Genomic DNA, 22,302 nt, shown 5'->3' with positions numbered 1-22,302 from the left:
AGATGCTGATGCCGCAAATGTATAAAACTTGCAAAAGCGCACAAACATGTGCACTGATGACTATGTAGCTGCACGGCAAAGTTGCGTCATAGAAGCTCCACGACCTGCTGCCCATGACGTTCCCACAGAATGCGTTGAATGTGCTGAAACAAATGCAGGCGGTCTTAGACTAGCATGAAAGTATGCTTGACGAATGGTCAGCTTGATCCATCTAGTCAAGGTCTGTTTGGAAGCTGGCCTCCCTATCTTGACTGCATCATAGAGAACAAACAATGTGTCCATTTTACGTACTGTTGATGTTCGGGCTAAATAAACGCGGAGTGTGCGCACCACATCCAAAGTAGCTAGAGTTCCTGAATCTTTTGAAAAAACAGAAAATACGATTGGTTGATTGATGTGAAAAGAAGAAACTACTTTTGGTAGAAAAGCGGGATTCGTCCGAAGTTCCGCTCTGTCATCGTGAAATACCAGATAAGGTGGCTTGCATGACAATGCACTCAATTCTGAAATACGCCTTGCCAAAGCTAAGGCTAGGAGAAACACTGTTTTCCAAGTTAGAAACTTAACATCCACATGTTGCAAGGGTTCAAAAATTGAAGACTGCAAAATATCCAAAACTAGATTGAAGTCCCATGGAGCTGTAGGTGGTATGAATGGAGGTTGAACTCTAAGGACACCTTGCAGGAAAGTATGAACTGTTGGCAAAAGAGCCAAATGCCTTTGAAAGAAAATTGAAAAGGCAGAGACCTGCATTTTTAGTGTAGCTAAATATAGTCCTCCATCTAACCCCGCCTGTAAAAATAGCAAAAGACGGGATAACTTGATATAAGATGTCGGAAACTTCCGAGCTTCACACCAACCTATATAAGTTCGCCATATCTGTGATAATGAGCTGCTGTAACTGGCTTCCTAGCACGTAACATGGTTGGTATAGCGACTCTGGAATGCCCTCTCGTCTTAAGAGAGCAGTTTCAACAGCCACCCCGTCAAACGCAGCCATGCTAAATCAGGGTAAAGGAACGGTCCCTGTTGTAGCAGATCTGGATGCAGTGGAAGCGGTCACGGATCATCTGCGAGTAGATGTGGAGATCCGAGAACCACACCCTCCAAGGCTAATGAGGCGCCACTAGTATGACGGTCGTGGATTCTCTTTTGATCCACTTTAGCAACCGAGGAAGCAGTGGAAATGGTGGAAACAGATCGCGAGGCTGTACAGCCATGCTATCATGAGAGCATCCACTACCACTGCCTTTGGATCTCTTGTTCTGGACACATACTAGGGAGTTTGATGATTTTGGCGAGATGACATTAAATCCACCTGTGGGTAACCCCACTGCTAGACAAACATCTGCAACACCTCTGGATGTAAAGCCCATTCTCCTGGATGAAAATCCTGATGGCTGAGATAATCTGCTTCCCTGTTGTCCACTCCTGGAACGAACACTGCCAACAATATCACTTGGTGATGCTTGGCCCAATTCAGGGTTCAGCAACCTCTCGCATGGTCATGCGACTTTGAGTCCCTCCTTGTTTTTTGATGTATGCGACTGCCGTTGCGTTGTCTGACTGAACCTGAACAGGCTGAGTCTGGAGTATTTGAACCGCCTGACGCAGAGCATTGTAGATTGCCCTGAGTTCTAGGACATTTACTGACAGTAACCTTTCTCGGTCTGACCAGAGACCCTGAAATTGACGATGTAGGACCACTGCTTCCCAACCTCTGAGACTTGCATCCGTCGTCAGAATTATCCAATTCCAGACTCCGAACCGTTTTCCCGCGGTGAGATGTTGTACTTGGAGCCACCAGAGTAGTGGTACTCTGGCCCTTGGAGGCAACAGCACCATCTGATGGATATGGAGATGAGAGCCTGACCACTGTGCTGGAAGATCTAGCTGAAAAGAACATGAGTGATTTCTTCTGAACTGGAGTGCTGCGAAAGATGCCACCATCTTTTCTAACAGTCGAATGCACAAGTGCACCGAGACTGTACGTGGTTTGAGCACTAACTGTACGAGATGATGAATACTTTGTGCGTTCTGTTCTGGCAGGTAAATTTGTTGATCCACCGTATCCAGAATCATTCCTAGGAATTTAATTCTTTGACACGGAACCAGGCTTGATTTGTTGAAGTTGACAATCCAACCGTGCTGAACTAGTACATTGCGTGTTAGTAAGGCATGTTGAAGAAGTATTTGATGAGACGGAGCCTTGATGAGAAGGTCATCTAAGTATGGAACTATTATCACTCCCAGGGATCTGAGATGAGCTATCATCACAGACATCACCTTTGTGAATATCCGAGGTGCTGATGTGAGGCCAAACAGTAGTGCCTGAAATTGATAATGGTTTTGTTGTACTGCAAACCTTAAGTACGCCTGATGCCATGGCCAAATTGGAAGCTGTAAGTACGCCTCCTTGAGATCCAGCGAAATCAGGAATTCCTGTGGTACTAAACCTGCAATCACCGACTGCAGGGATTCCATCTTGAATCTGTAGTAAGTCACATACTGATTGAGCCCCTTCAGGTTCAATATTGGTCTGACCGAGCCGTCCGGCTTTAGTACTACAAAAAGAGTGGAATAATAACCTTGACCCTGTTGCTGAACTGGAACCTGAATCAAAACTGCTGAATCTACGAGAGACTGAATCGCGGTCTGCAGAACCGCCTTTTTGTCTCCTGACACAGGCAGGCCTGTCTTGAAAAACTGCATTGGTGGTAGACAATTGAACTCTATTTTGTAACTTTTGAATACTAAATTGCGGATCCACCCATCTGTGGATGTCTAATACCACGCCAAGTGAAACGTCTGAAGGTGTGCTCCCACAACTGACAATCCAAGACGGGTTGGAAGCCCATCATGTCACTGGCTTGTCAGTGGTCTTTGTGTCCTGACGACAATTAGGGGTTTGTTGAAAACCACATCCTCTACCAGGTCTACCCTGTATGGTTATTCTTTTCACATGGCCTCGAAAGGACTGAGGTCTAAAAGAATTGAATGCTGGTCCAGCGTATTTCCATTTAGGAACTGTAGCGGGCAATGGCAGGAAAACGGACTTTCCCCCAGTAGCCTGAAAAATCCATTTGTCCAATTCAGGACCAAATAACATATCACCAGTGTAAGGCAACGCTTCTATCCCTCGATTTGACTCTGCCTCTGCCTGCCAAGAATGCTGCCAAAGCGCCCGTCGGGCTGCAACTAGTGAAGCTGAAAGATGAGAACTAACCTGTCAGATGTCCATAGAAGCAGTACCTAAATATTCAGCAGATTCACAGATGTGATCAGCAAGAAGTATAAGTTGGTCTAAGAGAATATACAGTTGTAGGCCCAACTTGAGCTGTGTTGCTCATGCAAGTACAGCCTTGTTAACCCAAACTCCAACTAAGGCAGGTCTAAGCAACCCCCCTACTGTTGTATACATTGAATTTAGCATAGCTCCTAGCTTATGCTCTGACAGGTCTTTAAGCGTCGTTGCAGCGGGGACTGGAATGGTTAACTTTTTTGAAAGTTTTGAAACAGAGGAATCCACTGTTGGTGGATTTTCCCATTTAGTTGTCGTACACTCTGGGAACGGTTAGTTAGACAGAAACTGCCTAGGTATCGAAAACCGTTTATCTGGATTTTTCCATGCTTCCGTTAACTGCTTATTAAGAGAATCTGAATAAGGAAAACATGCAGTTGCCTCTGTTTTTAGCAAATACAATTTCACCATTTGAAAGAGGTTCCTCAGTCTCAGTAAAATTTTAAACCTGGTGTACAACTTGATGAGGCTATCAGTAACCTCACTATCTGACTCCTGTCCTAATTCACCTTTCTCTTGTTCCTCCTGAGATATAAGGTCTGGCATTGATTCATCAGAATGCAGCACAGCTGAAACCAGTAAATTATAAGCCAAACTATGACTGCTTTTAGGAATTGAGCTAGACCTGGACTTTTGTAACTCTGCAAAGTCCTTGACATATCCTGAGCCCACTCTGGCAGCTCAGATGGTATTACTCTAGAATCAGACCTAGCCGCCTCATAACCTTTTCGCACAACGGCTAACTCTGATTTTAACTCAGTCATCACTCCTGCCATCATCACCCAAGGAGGATCAGGGTAGAGGTTCGTATTTGAACCCATATTTGCAAGACACACTGTGCAACCGGAAGTTCCATCAGGTAACACACTCTCATAGCCATCGCAGACAAGCTGCTTCTTTGATTTTGCATTAGCTTTACTCATCATACACATAGATAGACAGGTATACAGTGAAACACAAGTTCCCACGACTCAGTAAAATTTTAACTAAAGTGTGTATAAGCCAGAAGTGCACTGCACCTGGTCCACACTAAAATCTGTTAATATGTGCTTCACTGAAACTTCTACTAACACCCCTGCACCCTCTGGTGGCTGCATGTTGTAGGACCGAGCAAATTCCTGTAGAAAGAAACAGGAAGTTATATAAAATGGCGTCCCACCATGTGCATTTTGTAAAACATATACACAATAGACTCCAATATGTCTAACACATGTCCAAACAGAGTTCAGACTTAATAGGCTGTAGAAATGACAATCCATGTCCGTCCCCCTTTATGTGAGGGGAACGCTGGACTAGGGACCCCATTAGCAGTCCCCCACTATTTGCTGCTGCTGCAAATACTGATATTTCTTACTGAAGCCTAACCTCCTCTGTGAGAGGCAATGACAACTGTGAGCCGGAGCACAGGGGGCGCCCAGCGGCGGCAGCGTGGCTGAACATGGCTGGGAGATCCAGGACAGAACGGGTGCCCAGAGGCGGCAGCATGGCTGACCGCGGCTGGGCTAGAGGGGGAGCCAGCAATGCGCAATAGTTCTGGGCAGGCCGCAGCAGCAGGGGAAGCTGTCCGTAGCCGTGATGAGGTAACAGCGCCCAGCGCGAGCGCTGACTGTAAGGCTGAACACAGCAGGTGTCCAGCAGTGGCAGCGCGGCAGACTGCGGATGGACAATCTGAGACAAAGCAGGCGCCTGGCAATGGCAGCATGGCTGACCGCGGCTGGGCTAGGGGGTAAGGCAGGCAATTTGGGACCCAGCACTACAGTACACATAAACTCACACATGGTGAGCGGCAGCATGGGCTGACTGACGCACTTTCCAGCATTTAAACATGTCACAATGTAAAACGGAGTGGCAGCAGTGTGAGCTCCCTGTCCGCTCCTTACCTGTGATAAGTGGAGGCTCTGACGGGGCTTTTGATGAAGCGCTGTCCAGTTCCTGCAGCCTTGAAATCAGCTACTGATGATTAGGTCTATGGTGAAGCTCCTTTTCTGAGCACCAACAAGCCAATGCTGCACTCAGCAGCGACCCCAAACCCGGACCCACGCTTCTTAGTAAGCTTGGAAGGTTTGGGAATTGAAAAAAGAAAAAATACTTTGAAAAGTAAAGTGTGGAGACCTCTCCAAATGTGTGCCTTCCTGGTGAGGCACATAAAAACACTGTGGTACCTTGGGAATATGGACGGGGTGGAGGGTTACTTATTTAAATATTTAAATGTGCCTATCCCTGCTAATGCCCTGTCCATATCCAAGAGTACTCCAGTGACCCCCTTGAAGATGAAAAAGAAAATAAATTACTGTAGTACCACCTTCACCCACAGTGTCGCACAAATGTGTATGAGTCAGGAATAGTAATCAAACACTGGGGTTTAATTTCACCAACAGTGTCACACAGTACGTGTATGAGATAAGTATGAAAAAATATATTACTGTGGTACCACCTTCACCCACAGTGTCGCACAATATGTGTATGAGTCAGGAATAGTACTCAAACACTGCGGTTTAATTCCCCAACAGTGTCGCACAATAAGTGTGTGAGTATGAAATAATAATATACTGCGGTCTGACTGGCAGTGTCACAGTACTTATGAAAATAAAATAAAAATTGTATAGTACACTGAGGTACAGCACAAACAAAACAAAAAATTTGAATAATTATAATTTAAACTTTTTAGCTTAAATTATTTTAAATAAAATGGATTGTCAGTAGTATTATTTTCTTTTTTAATTATGTGGTGCAATTCTTGCCATATCAGAATAAATCTGGTGGTCAATAGAAGGTTCAACTAAAGGATGGCTTTGTGGTTTGGAGCAAATTTTAATTAAATTTACTACATAGAGCAACTATTGGCTTCTTCTCACAGTATTTCTCTCCCCTTAGCGTCCCATCACAGTGGACAAACACCATCATGACCTCATTTGGAACCCTTGCCAGTGCTCTTGACAGTACCACCCTTAAGCAGATTGCCACGGTAATAACAATATAATGACCCAGCATCTTACTGCAGATGCTCAGCATGCCAAATTGCTTGGAATTATGGTGATAACGATTGCAGATTCATTCTCATCTGTTATAATATTGCAGGGTGTAAAGAGACAGTTCTATTCACAATACTTGACGAAAATCCTAAAGACGACTATGTTCTCCTATACCATAAACCAAATTAAGGTCTCTACGACGACTAGCACTCGTGCAGCAGGTGAGTCTTCTCTGCATTAGCATTTAATTTAAGAATCAAGTTGCAACAAGGGTTGCGAGTGGTCAGCCAGAGGTGGCGCACAATGAATAGGGGACATGTTTTCATAACACCTTTCTGTCTATAGTGTTACCCATTTGCCCTAAACTGTACCGGAATGTATTATTTTATTACATGGCTGTAACTAGGGGGGGTGCAACTGTAACCGCTCCATGGAAAGCAGGGCCCTGTTGGTGGCACCATCGCGGCCCGACAGCCCTTACTTCTGGCTAGCAGCCAGGATCACTGCCGCAGTGCCGCCGGAACGTCCTTTAAACGCTCCACACAGGCACCCTGCAACCTTTACAGCCGATCGGAGCATCCTTCTTAAATTCAGATGAAACATGCTGACATTACCGATCGTGACCTATTCTAAGAGGTTGATTTATGAAGGGTTGGGTTGTAAAACCCAGCAATTCTGATCATGTGTATGTCTAATAGTCAAAAGGACAATGCTTTTACTAACCAGTTCTTTCTAGTTTAAACATTATCCTTTTAAATATCAGGAATAAGCATGTTCAGAAGCGTCAGGGTTTTACACCACGATGCTTTGAAAATAAACCCCAAAGGCTCTTTTACAAAGCACAACATTTTTTGGAACGCCTCTTCTTTATTTGTGCCAGTGTGAAACCTATGGGATCTGCTTTTTTGGTAGAAATTGGGAATCATCCAAAAATGGCTGTTTCCAGCAAGATACTGTTAATAAATAGGCCCTTTAGTATGTTGCCGATTATTCGATACAACTCTAGATAAGCTCTTAATGAGCAAAATGACAGGAATACTATGGGGAGAGTTGTAATATACTTGATGTGAATAAGGAGCAAATACTCATAGTGTATTATTGTGTACAGATACATGTGACAAGCTCACCACAGATACGATTGCTAAGCAAATGGACTACATCGTTGCCACTTATACTGCCGCACAACTGGACACCTGTCTTAACAGCACAACAGTACGGGATAACTTGGGCACCCTCGGAGCCTTGGCCTTCAGTGATGACCAGCTTATGGTGCTCAGGCAAAAACTGGACACGGTAAGCCAGTTACCGCTGAACATTGCATTTATTTAATCCATCAAAATTATATAGCAGTATAGAGATAGTATATATGTGTTTTATTACACTAAACGTGTCTACCCACAGATCTTTCTTAATGGTGTACCTGAGACGTATCTCACTCTGTTGGGAAATGTTGCCAGAATGTATAGCGCAGTGGAGATTGGTCAGTGGAACATCACATCAGTAGACATCCTAGCGGCTTTATTAACACGCGCATCCTGGCAGAGTAATGATTCAAAGGTGAGTCTTCTACATAGTAATGGACATCGATGGCTCTGCCACCGATGGTCGATAGAGTTAAACTAGATATTAACAACATAGGTGTGGTCTCTTTTAAGTGCACAAACAGGAAGCTGCCTGTGGGAAGAATTTACCAAAAGGCGATTCCCCACACCTCTAGATAAACAATGTGCAACAATGGTCGATGTTGATCAATTTTATTTTATTTTTATTGTCGATGTTGGGTCGATTTTTGAACGATTTTGTGTTTCAGGGTCTAAATTACACATTTACTAACAGATTTTTTTTAAACGATGGCAAAAATCATCTGTTTGTAAAAGTGTGATTTAGACCCTTAGACACAAAATCGATCACAAATCGACCAAACCAACAAAAATCGACTTTTAGTAAATATACCCCAAAGTCCCTTGCACCAAACTACGTGATTGGGAACCACTTTAACTGTCGCCTTAAGAAGCATTTGAGTGCATGACATTAGACATACCCTCAAACCAAGGAACATGACAATTTTTACCCTTTCTATTGGTAGCGCCAGAGGAAAGTTTACCTGTTTTTATATGTAGATGGCTATTAACTATTGGTAGAACATCATTGATGGCTTTGCCATTGATGGCTGAGTGCTGCACACGTGCAGACATTGGTCATTGGACCGGTGCCACCAACGTTTTCTTGATTCTCAGCGTTAGGCGTCACCATTAATGATACGACATCGGTGTCACACCATCGATGGAAAAAAATAAAACACTTTCCATCAGCCATATCAATGGTTCAAAACTATTGATGGTCCTTGGCCATCCCTACTTCTGCAGTGTACAAGCTGTAATAGTTGTTTCCGCACCTGGAAAGTCTCAGATGTTTATAGAAAGATTCAGGGGTCTTAGGGCCTGATCCATAAGGTGGATTGAGCTTTAGGGGGAGAAATGCAGGCATGCCACAACCGTTTAGGGACATATTTCACCCGGCAACTGCATTGTCATGAGTAGATGTAAAGGTGCCGTCGTCTTAGCTCCGACAGACATTCTGAGCAACCACAGGGCTGGTTGCTCAGATGATCAATGGTGCAACCAGTGTCCATCTGTTGGTGCATCTGTGTACACAACCATTGGGGTAGAGAGGGAGCCAGTAGGTGCGTCATTTGCATATTTTCGCAGTTCAGCTGAAACAAGCCCTTAGGTTCATCTCAGAGTCTATGGTCTCTATGGGAAAACACTCAAGGGACCCTAAAGCTGGATGCTCGGGTTACAGTAATAAGTGATTATCCAGCCTGATCACCAAAATACCGATTCTGTATCCACAATCTGGCCATGACTTGGGCTTCATTAATGCAGTATGCCAATGGCTGTACACATGTAACAATACAGGTCACTAGCAGATAATCTCTTAGATATAAAGTAAAAAAAGAAAACCAGATATTTTCACCATGAAGATATTTTTGAGAATTTGTAGTCCAAAAGAGATGGAGGAGGTCTATGTACTAAGCCTTGTAGAGTGATAAAGAGGAGAGAGATAAAATGACAGCCAATCAGCTCCTAGCTGTCATTTTTCAAACACAGCCTGTAACATGACAATTAGGAGCTGATTGGCTGGCACCTTATCTCCGTCCTCTCTCCAAGGCTTGGTACATAGGGGGTGATTCCGAGTTGTTCGCTCGCTAGCTGCTTTTAGCAGCATTGCACACGCTAGGCCGCCGCCCCCTGGGAGTGTATCTTAGCTTAGCAGAATTGCGAACGAAAGATTAGCAGAATAGCGAATAGAAATTTCTTAGCAGTTTCTGAGTAGCTCCAGACTTACTCACAAATAGCGATCAGTTCAGTCAGTTTCGTTCCTGGATTGACGTCACACACACGCCCAGCGTTCGGCCAGCCACTCCCCCGTTTCTCCAGACACTCCCACGTTTTTCCTTGACACGCCTGCGTTTTTCCGCACACTCCCAGAAAACGGACAGTTTCCGCCCAGAAACACCCACTTCCTGTCAATCACACTCCGATCACTTCAACAATGAAAAATCTTTGTTCGGACGTGAGTAAATCTACTAAGTTTCGTGCTAAAATACTAACCGCATGCGCACTGCGAACCATGGCCCTCATTCCGAGTTGTTCGCTCGTTGCCAAATTTTGCTATATTGCGATTAGTCACTTACTGCGCATGCGCAATGTTCGCAGAGCGCATGCGCTTAGTTATTTTACTCAAAAGTTAGGTATTTTACTCACGGCATTACGAGGATTTTTCTTCGTTCTGGTGATCGGAGTGTGATTGACAGGAAGTGGGTGTTTCTGGGCGGAAACTGGCCGTTTTATGGGTGTGTGTGAAAAAACGCTGGCGTTTCTGGGAAAAACGCGGGAGTGGCTGGAGAAACGGGGGAGTGCCTGGGCGAACGCTGGGTGTGTTTGTGACGTCAAACCAGGAATGAACTGACTGAACTGATCGCAGTGGCAGAGTAAGTGTCGAGCTACTCGGAAACTGCTAAGAAATTTCTATTCGCAATTTTGCAAATCTTTCGTTCGCAATTCTGCTATGCTAAGATTCACTCCCAGAGGGCGGCGGCTTAGCGTGTGCAATGCTGCTAAAAGCAGCTAGCGAGCGAAACAACTCGGAATGAGGGCCCATGTGCATGCGCATTTTTGCCTTAATCGCTCCGTTGCGAAAATCGGCAACGAGCGAACAACTCGGAATGACCCCCATAGACCTCTAAGCTTTATTATTACACATGTTGCACTGCTGAACTTCATTTTTCATAAATAAAGCCATTACGTTACAGCACTCTTCTAACACTCTGCTCCTGATCCTTTCAGATAAACACAATGGTATCACAATTTCTAAATTACGATAACAATACTATTGATGGGACAACACTCACCGCCCTGGCTCCTTATATATGTGGCCTAAATGTGACCCTGATTCAAACAATTAACTCTAACAGCATCACGTAAGTATTCAACAGTCTTAATTTAAACTGTATTCTTTTTTAAATGGCACCAGGCATCAGGCACCTACTGTTACACAGGGTGTAGTATGGTATGCCGGCGGCCGGGCTCCCGGCGACCAGCATACCGGCGCCGGGAGCCCGACCGCCGGCATACCGACAGTGTGGCAAGCGCAAATGAGCCCCTTGCGGGCTCGCTGCGCTCACCACGCTGCGGGCACGGTGGTGCGCTACGCACACCACGCTATTTATTCTCCCTCCAGGGGGGTCGTGGACCCCCACGAGGGAGAAAATCTGTCGGTATGCCGGCTGTCGGGATTCCAGTGCTGGGCGCCGGGATCCCGACAGTCAGCAACCTGAAGACCACCCGTTACACAAGTGGAGAAATGGTGGCACCTGTGGATGGGTGTAAGCTTACTAAACTACCCCCTAATCTCCCTACTAGAGGTGTAGATTTACTATAGCTTCTAAACTAGACAAATGAGGGTGTTTCCCATAGCAACCAATCAGATTCTGGCTATCATTTTCTAGGATGCAACAGAGAGGTCACAGCTAAAATCTGATTGGTTGCTATGGGCAATTTTTTAAAGTTTTAGTAAATCTACTCCTAAGGGGTATATTCAATTAAGGTAGAAACTGCCGTCTTGTCGAAAAGACGGCAGTTATCGACTTTTTCAGGTCGGAAGGGGTTCTGACGTATTCAGTCCCCAGCTTTTTTACTCGACAAGTCGGGGAACTCGACTTGTCGAATAGTACGTGAATCGGCGGTATAGCTGCCGATTCACGTGCTTCTGAGGGAAACGGGGCCAAATTCGACAGGTTTTGGCCCCGTTTCCAACCATCTCAGTTCGACTTAAAAAAAAGTCGAACTGAGATGATGGACCTGAGAGGAGGAGAGGGGGAGAGCCGCGGGCAGACGGGGGAGAGCCGCGGGCAGACGGGGGACAGCAGCGCTACAGCACAGCAGGAGGATGTGGCACAGCCGCCGCTCATGGCAGCGTCCACCTGGCTCCAGCAAGTGAGATCCCGTTTGTTGGAGCCGGGTAGACGCTGCCGTGAAGTCTGGCGGCTGTGCCACATCCTCCTGCAGCGCTGCTGTCCCCCGTCTGCCCGCGGCTGTCCCTCGTCTCCCCGCTGGTCTCCCCCCTCTCCGGTCCCTCTTCTCAATTTGACTTTTTTAAAGTCGAATTGAGATGGACATTGAATAGCCCTTGTTGGATCCATTCCGACAAATGCATGTCGGAATGGATCTGACCTCAATTGAATATACCCCTAAGTGTTTTGGAACAGTGGCTGAGCGTGGATCAGGTGCAGGAACGTGCTTTCTTTATGTTACCCTGACATGCAAACGTGAGATTTCATTTTGTGGATGTGATTATTTAAATGAGCGGTGATAAGGGTGTATTTACAAGCAAAACTACTTGTATTCCTCACCACCAGAGAGGTCCCGTAGATTCAGTCTCGTCTCTATACTTATAATGACACTGGCACTTCCCATCTGCACGTCCATAAGAAAGCGTTATCTAGAAGCACTGCAAGCCATGTATTAAACTCCTTCAAAACAAACGTGACATCAGAATAATTGAGGCTATGATGTCCCCTCATGTGATCAAAGAAAACCACAAATGAGGCGAGACTGAGCAGCATAAGAGAAGAAATACTGTATATTTGAAAAGGATAAAGTATGCGTGTAAACTCTATCACAGTTAGGGCCTAATTCAAGGTTGATTGCAAAAGCAAAATCTTCCTCTAATGGGCAAAACCATGTGCACTGCAGGGGGGGCAGATATAACATGTGCAGAGAGAGTTAGATTTGGGTGGGGTGCATTCAAACTGAAATCTACATTGCAGTGTAAAAATAAAGCAGCCAGTATTTACCCTGCACAGAAACAATATAACCCAGCCAAATCTAACTCTCTCTGCACATGTTACATCACCCCCCTCCCCCGCGCAGTACACATGGTTTTGCCCATTAGAGGAAGATTTTGCTTTTGCAATCAATCTTGAATTAGGCAATTATGGTAAGCCAGTGGGCAGGCTGGCACAGAAGTAGTGCAAGTTGTGGCAGACAGTAGACCAACAATGCTACACATGGTGGCAATATGCATAAGTATTACTTTAACACCCCACCTCAGTACTGCTACTCTGCAGTTGGGCCGTAACTACGTGTGTGCCAGGTGTGCCTGGCAGACAGCGCAGCCGCCCTGAGGGCGCAACTGGCCGCATTCCCTAAAGTCAGCGGCATGAGTCAAATACACTGGCTGCCGTAATGTGTAAAAAGGGGACGCTGTCTGCCGTAATGTGTAATAAGGGGACGCTGTCTGCCGTAATGTGTAATAAGGGGACGCTGTCTGCTGTAATGTGTAATAAGGGGACACTGTCTGCCGTAATGTGTAATAAGGGGACTGGCTGTCGTAATGTGTAATAAGGGGACGCTGTCTGCCGTAATGTGTAATAAGGGGACGCTGTCTGCTGTAATGTGTAATAAGGGGACGCTGTCTGCCGTAATGTGTAATAAGGGGACTGGCTGTCGTAATGTGTAATAAGGGGACTGGCTGTCGTAATGTGTAATAAGGGGACGCGGTCTGCCGTAATGTGTAATAAGGGGACGCTGTCTGCCGTGATGTGTAATAAGGGGACGCTGTCTGCCGTAATGTGTAATAAGGGGACGCTGTCTGCCGTGATGTGTAATAAGGGGATGCTGTCTGCCGTAATATGTAAAAAGGGGGACGCTGTCTGCCATAATGTGTAAAAATGGGACGCTGTCTGCCATAATGTGTAAAAAGGGGAATCTGTCCACTGTAATGTGTAAAAGGGGCTCTACCTGGTGTAGTGGCGCTACTGTGCGGCATAATTTGAATAATGGAGACTACTGTGCACCGTAATATAAATTGGTATTATTTTGTGGCCACACCCCTTCCCCATGAAGCCACGCCCTATATTTTTTGCGTACGTAAACGTTGCGCACTGCCCCTGTTTTACATAAAGGGGGGGCGCTGATACCGTTTCTTGCACACAGCGCTAAAATGTCTAGTTACGGCACTGCTCTGCAGTACACCAACTCCATAGTACACCTACTTTGCTATACTCCTACTCTGCAGTACACCTACTCCGCAGTACACTAACATCGCAGTATTCCTACTCCGCAAGTACTCCAACTCTGCAAGTACTCCAACTCTGCAAGTACTCCAACTCTGCAAGTACTCCTACTCCGCAAATACTCCTATTCCGCAGTACTCCTACTCGCAGTACACTAGCATTACAGTACTCCTACTCCACAGTACACCTTCTCCGCAGTACTCCTACCTCATTGTACTCCTACTCTGCCTACAGGGACCAGTTTTTGTATATGATGATTATTGTCAGAAATCAATGAATAGAAAATACTCTTTATTTTAGGACTTCTACCACTCCTCTGAGCACAGACCTGTGTACTCAAAGCCAGAAGAACCTGCTGTTTAGCAAGATGAAGATGGCCTACTCATCATATGGGAATTTATCCAATGCCTACTTCCAGATTATGACGCCAGTCATAGGTAAGAGACGTGGTCTGGAATGTCCTGAGCGGTGTAATATATTGAGTCCTACAATTCCATCTCTGTATGTGAATGGATGTAAAATTGTAAATATGGCGATGATTGGGGTTCTCCCTGTACAATATCATCTTTCAAATCCACTCGGCTCCATAAAAAGATCTATGACAGGTTAAATATCTATTCCGCTGTTTCTCCTGCAGGTGGTGCTAGTACGGCAGATCTCATCCAGTTTGCTGCTGGTTTTCCAGAAATGGCCCTCACTGTATTTACAGGACTGAATCCAGACCAAGTCAAGGTAAACAATTAGACACGTTTTACAATCCTCTTTACCTACACGCAGTGGACGGAGCCATTTTTGTGGGCTGAATTATTACTCATGAGAGTGCAGCCTGTCAGTTCCCTGGGAACTAAATGAGGCCAATGTCTCATGCATCAGTGATGTCGTTACTCCCTAGGGATGTCACTAATGCATAGACTGAATATTACTTCAGATTGCCCAATTACTGCCTCTGATTTGCAGTAAATGCACCATACACAGATATGGCAAGCTGTAGTGTGTCTCTGCATGTGCACAGTTCTCTATACCTAGGACAGTGGTGTATATATAATGGATAATGAATCCCGATGGTGAGAATCCTGACAGGGGCTAGATATTATTATTATCCTTTATTTATATGGCGCCACAAGGGTTCCGCAGCGCCCAATTACAGAGTACATAAACAAATATCAAACAGGAAACAGCAATTTACAGTTGACGACAATATAGGACAAATACAGGGTAAATAAACATAGCTACATCAGCAGATGACACTGGAATAAGTGTCAGGTGGCAGAAGACTGCGGGATTTGGTGCAGTTGAAGATTATTAAAGTAAGAAAAAGGATAAGCGCATGAGGGAAGAGGGCCCTACTCGTGAGAGCTTACATTCTACAGGGAAGGGGTAGACAGACGGGTGACACAGATGGGGTACATAGAGAGCGTCGAACAGAGGATTAGGATAAGATTTGGCTGGGCTTGGTGAAGAAATGGGTCTTGAGAGCCTGTTTGAAGTTTTGTAGCGAGGTGGAGAGTCTGAGGGGGAGAGGTAGGGAATTCCAGAGAAGTGGTGCAGCACGTGAAAAATCTTGGAGGTAGGAGTGGGAGGAAGTAATCTGTAGGCAGGAGAGTCGGCGTGCATTAGCAGAGCGAAGAGGACGGGTGAGAGACTAAAGGGAGATAAGGTCAGAGATGTAGATGGGAGAGGAGTGGGTGGGGGCTTTGTAAGTGAGTGTGAGAAGCTTGAAATGGATTCTGAAAGGGAAGGGAAGCCAGTGAGGGTCTTGTAAGAAAGGAGAGGTGGACGTAGTGCGTTTGGTGAGGAAAATGAGCTGGGCTGCAGCATTGAGGATAGATTGGAGTGGAGAGAGGTATTTGTCAGGAATGCCAGTCAGGAGGAGATTACAGTAGTCCAGTCTTGAGATGACCAGTGAGTGGATAATAGTCTTAGTAAGTATACTTACCTTCCCCCAATACCCCCCTAACCCTAACGCTCCTTTTCCGCAGCCTAAACCTAACCCCCCCCCCCCTCCGCAGACTAACCCTCCCCGGGGGTGCCTAACCCTAGCCCTCCTTCCCACAGCCTAACCACAACCTTTCACCTCTCCCAGCCTAACCCTAAACCTGGCATGGGGGTGCATAAACCTCCCCCCCTCCCCCCACAGCCTAACCATAACCCTTCTTTTCTCTGAGCCTAATCCTAACCCCCCCCCTCTCCCCCCTTATCTTACCTGTCTGCAGACCCTGCAAACCCTCATTCGGGATCCCAGTGGTCTGGATTCTGGTACCGGGATTGTGATACTTGTCGGGCTAACGGCGCCGGCATTCCAAGCAGTGTCGGGATTTTGCCATTGGTATTTCGACTGCCGGTATCTCGACCGCCGGGATCCTGACCGTGTCCCCTGGAACCATGCCAATGCATTAGCTACCTTCTGCACATGTGCCATATTCCAAGAGATTTGCAGGAAAGATAGTGCTGCCGATAAGGGTATAGGTACATAAGGGGGTGGGGGCTGCGCACAGGTAACATCCCCTCACTAATACACCTCTGACCTAGGATTGCTGTATCTCACTGTATAAACAGGTCAAAAGGTCGACATGAGTTTTCACATTTTTGGGGGATTTTTTCATACTTAACGATCCATGTGGACTACGACTGGAACGGTAATCTGTGCCGAGCGAAGCGGTAGCGGAGTTCGCTCGCCAAGCAAGGGGACACGGTGCACTAATTGGGGTTCCCCGTCACTTTCCGAAGAAAACAATGGCAAAAAAAGTAAAATAAAACTCATGTCGACCTTTTGACCTATCAACCTAGTACATGTCGACCTAATGACCATGTCGACCTATTGTCCCTGTCGACCTAATGCATGTCGACCTTCCATGGTCGACCTGACTGTCGACCTAAGTTGTGTCTACCCAACGACCCATACCCCAGAAAACGATGCCTCTGACTCAGATGTAAGAACAGTAATGTGAGACATGGGAACATGTGTGTTGTAGGCCTGTTAATTATCCTAAGGTCCTACATGGACACAGCTACATCATATCTCCCAACATTTAGGAGGTATGGCATGCTGGGGGTTGTGCCTGGCGCTTTCCGTCCTGCTGTACTTCCCCAGCCTCTCTCTGTACTATTTGCATGCTGTGCAAACGCTCACACCATCCAGTAATAACCTCCACCTCACAGGACACTGCTGCTCGTGGGTGGTACATTGGGACAGTGCCCAGAAATCAGGATTGCCCTGCCAAAATCGGGGCGTTTGGGACGTATGCTACATCATGAATAATCAGCGGTACAGCACTACAGGGCCATATACAAAATACATACACGTTTTGTTAAGCATTTTCCTGAAATGCACCTTAATTGAAATTAAACTCAGCACAAGGCACTTACTTTATTCCAACCTATGGTGTATATGTATATATATTAAGTTTGCATAGCATAATTGTTTTCCTGACGACGGGGTCTTATTTGAAAGAAAGTCTGGGAGTTCCGCCATCACGCTCTATATATATATATATATATATATATATATATATATATATATATATATATATATATATTAAAACTAGCTTCTGGGTCATTCCATGCCAGTTCACCCAGGCTTGACACCCACCGACTCGGATTTTCATGAAACTGTGCATTTGATACTTGATACCCATAATTTAATGAAAGCACTTATTTCGATGGGAAAAAAATAGCTTTGCATATAACAGCCATTTGACACAATGGTACCGATGGTCGCGATGTTCCCTATCGATGATCCGATGTTTGAAAAAAATATTGTAAAAAAATATATTTTTTTCTTTTTTTGTTTTTAACTAAAATCATTTTGGATAGGGTTAAATTCATGTTCTTCACCTAATTCACTCATTTAAAAAAAAAGTCCATTTCTGAGCAGTTTTTGGTGAAAAAAATCATCAGTTAAGTGTTTAAACAAAAAAAGTACATGATAACTCATCTGCCTTAGGTTGATATGCTAATGTAAAAATTATGAGGCCTAGAGCAGAAAAATGTTACATGGGTTAGTAGCTCTGTGGTAGTATCAAGCAGTGTCGGACAGGGGCATGTAGGGCCCACCAGGAAAACGCAGTGGTAGGGGCCCATGTTAGGGGTGTGGCCAGTCTGCAGAGGCGGTGTGGTCTGCCACCTTATTGGTTTGACTAACAATTAGAGAGTGCAACTTTTGGGCCCCTTCATAAATATATACCGTAAATTCAGCTGTTGCATGCATGATAATGTACCAGATTAATAACAGATTAATAACAGCAATGCACTGTAGAAATACACCATAGTCCAGTATAAGGTAACACATGCATAATGTATAATTCATGTGCACAGTCTGGAACCTGATCCTTAGAGCAGGAGGTGGGGCTCCCAGGCAGTGGGGCCCACCGGTGGTTTCCCCTCTACCCCTGTGGGCCAGTCCAAGCCTGGTATCAAGTGTACGTTTCATGAAAATCTGAGTCGGTGGGTGTCATGTCTGGGTGAACTGGCATGGAATGACCCTTCTACCTACGGCTTTGCCTTTGTCACCTGCACACAACTCGTGCGATACCAGAACACAGCTCTCGCGCTGCCTATTAACTCTCTTTCAGGTGAACGCGGGCCCAGAGCACCCCCTCCACCATCGGTCACGCGCATGGTGCCACACCTATCTCTAGCATTGATGATGCCAATGAGTTTTGTTTTTGGCACTGCTCAGCTTTAACTTGACAGATTGAGATGAAACAAAGTGCAGGTTATTTCCAGGAGATTGCACTATAAAATGATGCAGTTTTCATGATAATCAATTCAGTAGATTTTTGCGCCTCCGACAACTTGGAACTAACCGACAGACACAAAGTTTTTATAATATTAGTCTGGATAAGTCCTAGACTACATCCACAGAAAGTCTGATACAACAATTTAATGCATTCATCTCTCTCTTGCAATCCCCATATAGACATTAAGTGTACAAAACATTAAGGACCTGCTTGGAGGCAATGTTGCTGGAATCAACACAATTGTCAGCAGTGATGTGCTTAAAGCATGGCTGTCAGCTAACCCACAAACTCAGATCAATGCACTGGGGCTCAACGCTACGGCAGGATTAACGGGGACGACGCCAAACGGATACATCGTTATTAGTACAGGTAACTGCTATACTATCATAATTTCCTTGTACTGAAATAATCTTCATAACAGGCACTTGTTGTTACTTTAACATTGCGATGTTCCCCACCGACGGCCCACTGAGTAAGCCTCAGCTTGTGCAGCTGGACAACGGAAGCGGGGGCTGCCAGGCCAGGAAGTCTGAGTGATGACACACAGACCTTTGGCTCTCCCCTCCTAGAAAATGGCAACGGCATGCCCCCGTTTCTAGGAATGCAGCCCTCCCTCCTCCCCCTACCCACACCATCAACTCTGTAGCATGTCAATCAGGTGCTTCTGCCTCCACCTCAGAATTAGGTCCAAAGTAAGGCAGCATATTGCAGGGGAAAAGTGATACTGGGGTAGATGCAGTGGTGGATTTTACCTATGGGCTGCACGACTGCAGCCCCCCCAGGTAAAATCCGCCACCTCAGCTGAGTGTCATTGAGCCAGATACAATCTGTGACTGCTATGGCTTCACTGTGAATGGCAGCAACTTCCTATTGGAAGTGCTACCTGTCAGTCACCCGCAGGACAGGCAGTCCCATTGGGAGGTGTTTTCCGCCTCTGGGACTGCCAGGTCGGGCTGCGATTAGCAGAGAGCTGGCTTCCTGTAAGAAGCCACTCCCTGCCTTTCGGGCAGCCCTAGTCGGGTTCTATGGGCTGCAGCCGATGCAGTCCAGAGAAGCTGGTGTTTTGCGCTTGCACAGTCCCCCTGCCCCTTGTGCACATGCCAGATCGATTGTGCAGTCGCTGAGAACCATCTGCTTGGGCCTTGTTCTCTCCCCTCCGTGCGCAGCAGGTATAGCAGCAGCCCCCCTCCTACCAGAAGGTAGGAGCCACTGCACGGTAGATGTATGAAGCAGTAAAAAGAGTGGAGAAGTGAGCCAGTGAAGAAATCGCCCATGGCAATCAGCTGCTATGTATAATTAGACTGCACATGATAAATGTTACTTCAAAGCTGACTGGTTGCCATGGACAACTTCTCCCCTGGCTCACTTCTCCACTCTTTTCACTGCTTCATACATCAACCCCACTGAACTTACTTTTAAACACTCCTTTCCTGACATAAAAGAGAAACCTTATAGATTTTACAGATAATTGATGTCTTTGACAATGACAGGAGGTAATCCATGATTACATTGACGTCACCCTTCCTATATTGATTGTGTCTTTTTTGTTTTCCAGTGACCCAAACATCCGGAGCAGCTTCTCCTCGTATACTCTCCCTCCTCATATCTTGCACATTGGCTGTTATACTTTACATGGACATCTGCTTCCTGTAACCAGCTACCTCTTACATACCCTATCTATGTTGTCTAATAAAGAAGGTCATCTTTAGTAGGCTATCTATGTAAGGTATACAGATAAACAGTATTTAACGTCTCTTCACCTTGGGTACATCTGACTAATTTGTCATTCCATACTACCTCAATAGCCTAAGAGCTACAGAGACCCACAAACACAGTAACGAACCACTCCGCAATTCATCACACACACCATGAGGACCGAGACCATGCAAGTCTATGACAGAACACATGTTGGGTGTGAATGGAATGTGGCAGAGAAACAAATTCAGGGAACACTGCCTTTTACATTTCCTAGAGGGCTTTACTTTGCAGAAATCTCATTGCCTTCTTCCAAACGCTTCATAGTAATATTCATTCACTGGGAACCAACGCCATCACTAAGAATGCAACTGATCAACTGGGGCACACAGTGGAAATCTCCATCCAGACATCTGCTTTCCATCCAGAAACACCAAACACTATCCTTATACTTACTGTATTTTGAAATCCATATTGTATTCCAGAACTATGTGAAACATTTGTCTAAATGCAACTTACCCATTCAGTCTTTAATTATTTCCCCTTATGCCCAAACTGATGTATAATCCAATCATTATCCCAGAGACCACAGTGAGTAATAGAATCAGATAGACTATGCTGCAGATTTCCCTAATTTCCTGGAACGTCCGGGATACTCCCCAATTGCAGGAGTTTTCCTGCACTCCCCAGAAGGCAATTTGTGTATCCTGCAATAGTAACGTCGCTACACAAATATTAAAACTTAATTATTCAAACAGAAAAGCCCCAGGGGTTCTTTTGGATTTTATTTGAGACAATATGACTTGGATAAATAAAAATGTGTTATCTGTGCAGACGTCTAACGTGAAACGTCAATCGTTGAATATTATTTTTTATACAAGATTGGAGTTTATAAAAAAGAAATGTCTGTAATATATTATTAAATTAATAAATGCATATTTTCATGAAAACCTGTTTTCTGTACCTAAAAATTTCAATTCTTGGGAGCACTGAAAGAGTTTATTTTATGTCATCCAAATCATGTAGTTGAATGGTGGTGATGATCCAAAAAGCGAGAATGTTTCACTTTACAGGAGAGAAGTTAGGCTAATACACACAGGAGCCACAAATTTCTCATTGGAAATTTGTTTTGCCCAGAGTTGTATAGGCCAGTACACACTGGGAAGATGTGTGCTGAGCGATCTATCACAGACCGCTCAGCACACATCTCTTCCCCGCTCAGCGCAGTGCGATGTGTGCTAAGCGAGGGGGGGGGGAAGTGTACGGGGGCCGCTCATTTCACCCAACGGCAAAAAAACAATGACCTCCTCCTCCTTTCTCTAAAGACAGAGAGTAGAAAATTCTAATAAAAGCAAAAACTAATAAATACAAATAAATGTAAGGAGATAAAAAGGTAACAATGGCAGAGAAGTCATAGGTTCCTACTATTGCTTTGTAGCATGGGAATCATGATAAAAGGACATGAAGCTGCTGCAGATAAAGTTGACACTCCCTAAATATGTGTACAATATAAGATATGTAGGATGCACCTGATACACAAGTTAGCAGAATAAGTTGCTATGTGCTGGGCTGCACCCCTCACCTTCCCTTTCAGCAGGCTGTAAATACTTTCTTCTACGGGGGCATAACCAAGCATCCTTTGAATAGGCCATGCCCCTGAAAAACACACTGGCTAGGCAATGCTCTCGATGGCCGTGTAAATAGGCCCCAGAGTCTCACACAAGGGCATACAGTATTTATCAAGGGGCAAAAAGCCCACAGCCAGCAAAAACAGGTACCATCTTTCATAGTAACCAGAGCCGGTTCGAGCCCTCTCTGCGCCCCGGGCAGGAAATGGGGGTGTGGCTTAATACAGGGGGGGTGGTCAGTTATGCCCCCTGTACAGTAGTAGCGCTGCTGAAATGCTGAGCGGTGAGCGATGACGTCATCGCGCACCGCACAGCAAAAGGTCCTCTCCACGAAGGGAAACTAGACGCGTAGCGTCTAGTTCCCTTCGTGGAGAGGACCTTTGCTGTG

At 45.4% G+C, this 22,302-nt stretch overlaps 1 protein-coding gene across 3 annotated transcripts in view; it reads left to right on the top strand.

Annotated features, from left to right (window-relative positions):
- The window catches only part of LOC134945517 (mesothelin-like), a 79,057-nt gene extending 57,871 nt beyond the window's left edge, over positions 1 to 21,186 (top strand). For all 3 annotated transcript variants that reach the window (XM_063934859.1, XM_063934858.1, XM_063934857.1), the window contains 9 exons: positions 6,176 to 6,266; positions 6,380 to 6,494; positions 7,382 to 7,566; positions 7,675 to 7,830; positions 10,623 to 10,756; positions 14,153 to 14,289; positions 14,490 to 14,584; positions 18,771 to 18,960; positions 20,147 to 21,186. In XM_063934859.1, the coding sequence (XP_063790929.1) occupies positions 6,176 to 6,266; positions 6,380 to 6,494; positions 7,382 to 7,566; positions 7,675 to 7,830; positions 10,623 to 10,756; positions 14,153 to 14,289; positions 14,490 to 14,584; positions 18,771 to 18,960; positions 20,147 to 20,244 (1,201 nt within the window). In that variant the 3' untranslated portion in view covers positions 20,245 to 21,186. The remainder of the gene's footprint in view (positions 1 to 6,175; positions 6,267 to 6,379; positions 6,495 to 7,381; positions 7,567 to 7,674; positions 7,831 to 10,622; positions 10,757 to 14,152; positions 14,290 to 14,489; positions 14,585 to 18,770; positions 18,961 to 20,146) is intronic.
- Positions 21,187 to 22,302: the final 1,116 nt, after the last annotated feature.

Source organism: Pseudophryne corroboree, chromosome 7 (genome assembly GCF_028390025.1).
Source record: "Pseudophryne corroboree isolate aPseCor3 chromosome 7, aPseCor3.hap2, whole genome shotgun sequence".
Lineage (NCBI taxonomy): Eukaryota > Metazoa > Chordata > Amphibia > Anura > Myobatrachidae > Pseudophryne > Pseudophryne corroboree.
The sequence above is the reverse complement of the archived record's forward strand: the minus strand, read 5'-3'. Positions and strand labels throughout refer to the sequence as shown.